Here is a 7,326-nt window from a genome sequence, read left to right as displayed (position 1 = left end):
TCTCCCCTTGCATTTTGAATTATTCTGGTTTTGGAGCCGTCTGCTCTACTCCTTTCTATGTCTGAAAACAAATGTAAAGATGAAGGGATAAACACCAGTCTTTATTGTATATGTGGGATTTTTTTGTCCTTCTTTCTCCTACATGTGTAGTTTGATTTATAAAACAAAATAAGTTTAGGAATCGGAGATTTGAGACTTGAATAGTGAGTTTCACCTGCTTCACAACAGGTGCCTGTGAGAATTTGTTTTCCCAAGGCTCCCTGTATAATCAATGGAGACAGGAGAAAACTCTCAAGGCTGGGTCCTCCCAACCTATAGCTGGCACACAAAAGAAAAGTTACAGATCTCTTCCAGTCACTATTCTCCTGGTCTGTGTTTAGATCAGGATATTTGATAGTAATAGCGATGAGCAACTGTTTGGAAGTAACTGCATTTCGGTGCAGATGGATGTCAGATGAGACCGGGTGGAACCATAACTAAAGAAGATGAGTTATATTTGGTCCCTATTCTGCCCTCCCCTCCCCTTTCCTGAAGAAACAGAGAGCACAAAGCTGTGGAAGAAAGCACGGGATTATGAAAGAGATGCTTGATACTGCTTATTCTGAAATCAGTAGATACTCAGGGATTCCTAGTCCAAAAAGGCAAGTACTGAAAAGTAGAAAGAAAAGCTTTCAGCATCCATTTGATTTGATTTGATTTGATGTAATAGTTTGGCATTTGTGCAATAAATGAGATGACTTAGGCACATAGGTGTGACAGATATTTGGAAAAGACCTGTGTGAATTTGGAATTTGCCAGGAATGGGATAAAATAGCTAATAGACTTTAAAATCCTCTGTTATGAAGGAAGCATTCTTTATGAGTCTTTGAAAAAGGTAGAAAGAAGACAAAATGAAATTTGATGCAGAAATACCAGGGTATGAGAAGTGCTTGAAGTCCTCTATCTGTGTACTATAGGAAGACTGCAAGAAAGGAAAGAAGCAGAGAGTTTTGGGGAGCCTTTCACCCAGACTGTGGAATTATCACACTTGTTTTTTGCCATGTTCCTGTCTCGGCATGACAAACCGAAATTCAACGTGGGACCAGAAAATGGAACTGCAGTTACTGAGTTCATCCTAGAGGGTTTCTCAGGGCTCGATCAAAGACTGCAGCTTGTACTCTCTCTGGTCTTTCTGCTCATATACCTGACAACAGTGATGGGGAACGCCACCATCATTTTCCTCGTGTATGCAGATCACCGCCTTCAAACCCCCATGTACTTTTTCATTGGCAATCTGGCCTTCCTGGAAATCTGGTTTACATCCTCCACAAGCATCAAGTTGGTTGTGATCCTGGGTTCTGGGAGGAGAACAATCTCACTAAGCAGCTGCTTTGCCCAATCCTATTTCTATTTTGCCCTGGGCTGTACAGAGTTTGTTCTACTTGTTGTCATGTCCTTTGACCGCTATGTTGCCATCTGCCAGCCTTTGCATTATGCTGCCATCATGAAGCCTCAGCTCTGCATCCACCTGGTTGTTGCTACTTGGGTCACAGGCTTCACACTCTTCAGTTACCGCCTGGTCATCCTCTCCCAGCTGACTTTCTGTGGCTCAAATGAGATCCACCACTTTTTCTGTGACAACTCCCCCTTATTCAAACTGTCCTGCTCTGACACCAGCCTGCTTTGGAAAATAGACTCTGTTTTCATATCATTTGTCATTCTGGGTTCCTTATGTTTAACTCTGGCATTTTACCTGTGCATCCTTTTCTGTATTCTACATCTTCCAACAGCCTCTGGGAGGAAAAAAGCTTTTTCTACATGTTCTTCCCATCTCACCACCTTGGCAATTGGATATGGGAGCTGCATTACTCTCTACATGTGTCCTTCAGTAGGTGTTTCCTTGGAGAACAGCAGATTTGTAGCGTTGCTGAACACTGTTCTGTACCCCTTCTTAAATCCATTCATCTACAGTCTCAGAAACAAGACTGTGATACTGGCCCTGAATGAAGCTGTTGCCCGTACAAGAGCACAGCTTTTCCCCTAATCATGAGGCATTTCTGGACAGCAATTCCAGTGATCTGCTATCATATGTTAAACAATACCAATGCATATGTACGTAACCTCCAGACAGAGATACCTCAGGAGATTGATAGAATCATAGAACCCTTTCAGTTGGAAGAGACCCTCAGGTTCATCGAATCCAACCATAACCCAATTCTAGCACTGAACCATGTCCCTAAGAACCTTGTCTAATCACCTTTTAAACACCTTCAGGGGTGGTGACTTCCCCACTGCCCTGGGCAGCCTGTTCCAATGCCCAAAAACCCTTTCCAGGAAGAATTTTTTCCTAATATCCATTCTGAACCTCCCCTGGTGCAACTTGAGGCCGTTTCCTCTTGTCCTATCTCGTTGCATTGTGTTAAGTGATAAAAAGCTCCTCTGCACACACAAAGAAGGCACTAACAATGGCAGGATGAGCAAGCCAGTTAATACCCTGCCCAGGCTGCTCCCAGTGCCATCACTGGGGAGCCACCGGCTCATCAGGAGCCCATCTCCAAAACCAAGAAGAGCACAGAGGCTCATTGGCAAGTGGGAACCCAAATTACAGGCTCTGGGGAATGAACATCTTGTCCCAAGGCTACCCTGGGAGAGCCCTCAGCCTCATTGTCCAGGTGTGAAGCCCATCAAGAGGAGCCACTGAGAGCGGCTCTTTGGATCACCATTTAGACTAACAGGATTGTTGCCTAGGGGTGCAGGACACATGGTGGGATGCAGGGGAAGAGCATCTTTGGATTACACAGGACTTACCATGGGAAGTTTGGGGAAGGACCCCAACCAGTGCAGTCTGTCCTGTCTTCTCATTAAACTTAACTTCTAAGTCTTTGCTATGTGAGCAAATCTCTTCTCTGCGCGAACGTGTGAGCGTGGGGGTGTGAGTGTAGCAACTGGAGCAGGACCAGGGGGTCAGACAGCCTGTATGTCATTGGTGCCAGCAACTGAGAGACCAGAGTGACTGGACATAAGTGTGTGCGCATGTGTGTGACTGGGGTTGTCTGTACCAGTACCTGGAATGGGGCTGCGGCCCTGGGGGCTCATGTGTCCTGGTGTCTGCAACTGGCAAGGCCGGTGTCCTGGGGAGGCTACTGAGCAGACTGAGTGTTTGAGCCCCGCTGCTGGAAGAATCCACCCTGAACAGGTATATACATAAAATAGACTGGGCTAGACTAGAAGAGTTCAGTTGGAAGGGACCTACAACGATCATCTAGTTCAAATACCTGACACATTCAGGGCTGACCAAAAAATAAATCATGTTATCAAGGGCATTGTCCAAAGGCCTCTTAAACACTGACAGTCTTGGGGCATTGGCCACCTCTCGAGGAAGCCTGTTCCAGTGTTTGACCAGCCTTGATAAAGAGATGTTTCCTAATATCCAGTCTAAACCTCCCCTGGCCAAGCTTTGAACCATTCCCACATGTCCTATCGCTGGACACCAGGGAGAAGATCTCAGCACCTCCCTGTCCATGTCCCCTCCTCAGGAAGCTGTAGAGAGCAATGAGGTCACCCCTCAGCCTCCTTTTCTCCAAACTAGAGAAGCCCAAAGTCCTCAGCAGCTCCTCAGAGGACAATCCTTCCAACCCTTTCACCAGGTTTGTTGCTCTCCTCTGGATGCATTCAGGACCTTCACATCCTTGTTGTAATAATATGTGGGGCCCAGAACTGCACACAGCACTCAGGGTGAGGCCGCACCAATGCTGAATACAGCAGCATAGTCACCTCTTTTGACCACATGGCCATGCTGTGTTTGATGCACCCCAGGATGCGGTTTACCGTCTTGGCTGCTGGGGGACAGTGTTGGCTCCTGTTGACCCTGTGGCCAACCATCACACCAGATCCCTTTCTGCAGGGCTGCTCTCCAGCCACTCTCTCCCAATCTACACTTGCACTCAGTGTTACTCTATCCCAGGTGAACAATCCAGCACTTGGACTTGTTCAATCTCATGCCGAGTGCTGGGTCCTGCAGTTGGGTCACAATAACTCCATGCAACACTACAGGCTCAGGGAAGAGTGGCTGGAAATCTGCCAAACAGAAAAGGACCTGGGGATGTTGATGGACCATGACTGAACATGAGCCAGCGTATGCCCAGGCGGCCAAGAAGGCCACCAGCTTCCCAGCATACATCAAGAATAGTGTGGCCAGCAGGACCAGGCAAGTGATCATCCCTCTGTTCTTGGCACTGGTGAGGCCGCACCTCAAATCCTGTGTTGAGTTTTGGGCCCCTCCCTCCAAGAAAGACCTTGAGGTGCTGGAGGGAGTTCAGAGAAGGGCAACAAAGCTGGGGTGGGGTCTGGAGAACAAGTCAGATGGAGCGCGGTTGAGGGAGCTGGGGCTGTTTAGCCTGGAGAAAAGAAGGCTGAGGGGAGACCTTATCGCTGTCTACAACTACCTGAAAGGAGGTTGTCGCATGGAGGGTGTTGGTCTGTTCTCCCATGTGGCAAGTGGTAGAAGGAGAAGAAAGAGCCTGAAGTGGTACCCGGGAAGATTCATTTTGGATATTATGAAAAAATTTCTTCGTGGAAGAGTTTGGGAGGCATTGGAACAGGCTGCCCAAGGAGTGGTTGAGTCATCATCCCTGGAGGTTTTTAAAGGACATATAGATGAAGTTCTTAGGGACATGGTTTAGTGCCAGAGTTGGGTTACTGGCTGGAGTCGATGATCTTGAGGGTCTCTTCCAACCTAAATGATTCTATGATCTCATTGGGATGAGAAACATGGTGGGGCAGCTCACCCAGATAGAGTACTGAGATGGATGGATGGATTGGGACCGCGTGAAGGATCAGCCTCCTTATCAGCCAGCCATGGCATGATGGAAGCAAGGCCAGTCCCGCTTTCTCCCCTGCTCTTGTTTTCAAGAGATCCTTTACACCCATTGCTGGCAGCCCTCCTGTGCCAGCCCCTCTCACCAGCACAAGACTCCTGGCCCAGGAGCTCTTCAGGCTGCTCCTGCTACCGCAGTGACAGAGCAGCCTGCCCTGAGCTGGGGAATGCAGAAATAGGTTTCTGTGCGTCATTTATTCCCCTGTTGAAGCACAGAGCACTGGGAGCAGGCTGTGGTGCCTGAAAACCACAGCGAGACAGTCCAAGGCAGATCACTGAAGGTCCTTCACCATCTCCAGGAACACTGGGCACCCACGGATGAACACTCAAACCAGCACCATGACGTAACATGTTGCCCCGTGTCCTCCCCTGAGCCCATGAAAAACCCAAGCACAGCAGCATGGCCTTGTGGGGGAAATTTATTCAGGCTGACCACAGCTTTGGAAGAAAAGCCCAAGCTCCAAATCTAGCAAGTGAGAAAATCCCCTTTTACGGGGTGTTTCAAAAAGATGGACCCAATTTCAGAGATACAGTGATTTCAAAATGGGTCCATCTTTTTGAAACACCCTGTATTACAGAGATCCAACACAGGATGTCGTGGTCCCAGAAACAGGTAAACAGGCCTCTGAGTCTGAGAGGCTGGCTTCATGGCTCTGGAGAAGTGCCACGGATGAAGAAATTCCTTGACAAACATGGCTGTCACAGATAAAATGGTCAACACAAAGGAGGTTCCTGAGATGAATTGGAAATCACTTCTGAAGAGACATGGGTAACTTATCGCTGCTGACAGAAAAATGATTGAATCACCTTCTTCAGTGCCACTTTCAGCTCCTGGTTCCTCATGCTGTAGATGAGGGGGTTCACTGCTGGAGGCACCACTGAGTACAGAACAGACACCACCAGGTCCAGGGATGGGGAGGAGATGGAGGGGGGCTTCAGGTGGGCAAACATGCCAGTGCTGAGGAACAGGGAGACCACGGCCAGGTGAGGGACACACGTGGCAAAGGCTTTGTGCCGTCCCTGCTCAGAGGGGATCCTCAGCACGACCCTCAAGATCTGCACATAGGACACCACGATGAACACAAAACACCCAAATCCTAAACAGACAGTAACCACAAGAATCACAGAATCACAGAATGTTAGGGATTGGAAGGGACCTCAAAAGATCATCTAGTCCAATCCCCCTGCCAGAGCAGGAAAACTTAGGTGAGGTTACACAGGAAGGCGTCCAGGCGGGTTTTGAATGTCTCCAGAGAAGGAGAATCCACAACCCCCCTGGGCAGCCTGTTCCAGTGTTCTGTCACCCTCACTGAGAAGAAGTTTCTTCTCACATTTAAGTGGAACCTCTTGTGTTCCAGCTTGAACCCATTACCCCTTGTCTTACTGTTGGTTGTCACTGAGAAGAGCCTAGCTCCATCCTCGTGACACCCACCCTTTATATATTTATAAACATTTATGAGGTCACCCCTCAGTCTCCTCTTCTCCAAGCTAAAGAGACCCAGCTCCCTCAGCCTTTCCTCATAAGGGAGATGCTCCACTCCCTTAATCATCTTTGTGGCCCTGCGCTGGACTCTCTCCAGCAGTTCCCTGTCCTTCTTGAACTGAGGGGCCCAGAACTGGACACAATATTCCAGATGAGGTCTCACCAGGGCAGAGTAGAGGGGAAGGAGAACCTCTCTGGACCTACTAACCACCCCCCTTCTAATACACCCCAGGATGCCATTGGCCTTCTTGGCCACAAGGGCACAGTGCTGGCTCATGGTCATCCTGCTGTCCACCAGGACCCCCAGGTCTCTTTCCCCTACACTGCTCTCTAATAGGTCATTCCCCAACCTGTACTGGAACCTGGGGTTGTTCCTGCCCAGATGCAAGACTCTACATTTCCCCTTGTTATATTTCATTAAATTTTTCCCCGCCCAACTCTCTAGCCTGTCCAGATCTCGCTGGATGGCAGCACAGCCTTCTGGCGTGTCAGCCACTCCTCCCAGCTTGGTGTCATCAGCAAACTTGCTGATAGTACACTCAATTCCCTCATCCAAGTCGTTGATGAATATATTGAATAATACTGGTCCCAGTACTGACCCTTGAGGCACTCCACTAGATACAGGCCTCCAACCAGACTCCGCCCCATTGATCACAACTCTCTGGCTTCTCTCCTTCAGCCAGTTTGCAGTCCACCTCACTACCCGATCATCCAGTCCACACTTCCTCAGTTTTGCCGTGAGGATGCTGTGGGAGACGGTGTCAAATGCTTTGGTGAAGTCAAGGTAGACCACATCCACTGCTCTGCCATCGTCAATCCACCTTGTTACGTCTTCATAAAAGGCTATGAGGTTGGTCAAACACGACTTCCCCTTGGTGAAGCCATGTTGACTGTCCCTGATGACCCTCTTATCCTTGATATGTCTTAAGATGGCACCAAGGATAAGGTGTTCCATCACTTTCCCAGGGATAGAGGTGAGGCTGACCGG

General features: G+C 48.7%; 1 protein-coding gene across 1 annotated transcript; it reads left to right on the top strand.

The window, feature by feature from the left end:
* Window positions 1-1,039: 1,039 nt before the first annotated feature.
* LOC136000728 (olfactory receptor 6E1-like) lies at window positions 1,040-2,023 on the top strand. Its single transcript, XM_065654681.1, has one exon. The coding sequence runs from the start codon at window positions 1,040-1,042 to the stop codon at window positions 2,021-2,023; it is 984 nt and encodes a 327-aa protein (XP_065510753.1).
* The last annotated feature ends 5,303 nt before the right edge of the window (window positions 2,024-7,326 follow it).

The sequence above is a fragment of the Caloenas nicobarica genome, chromosome 34, assembly GCF_036013445.1.
Source record: "Caloenas nicobarica isolate bCalNic1 chromosome 34, bCalNic1.hap1, whole genome shotgun sequence".
NCBI lineage: Eukaryota > Metazoa > Chordata > Aves > Columbiformes > Columbidae > Caloenas > Caloenas nicobarica.
Note: the sequence above shows the minus strand (reverse complement) of the source record. Positions and strands in the feature narration are given on the sequence as shown.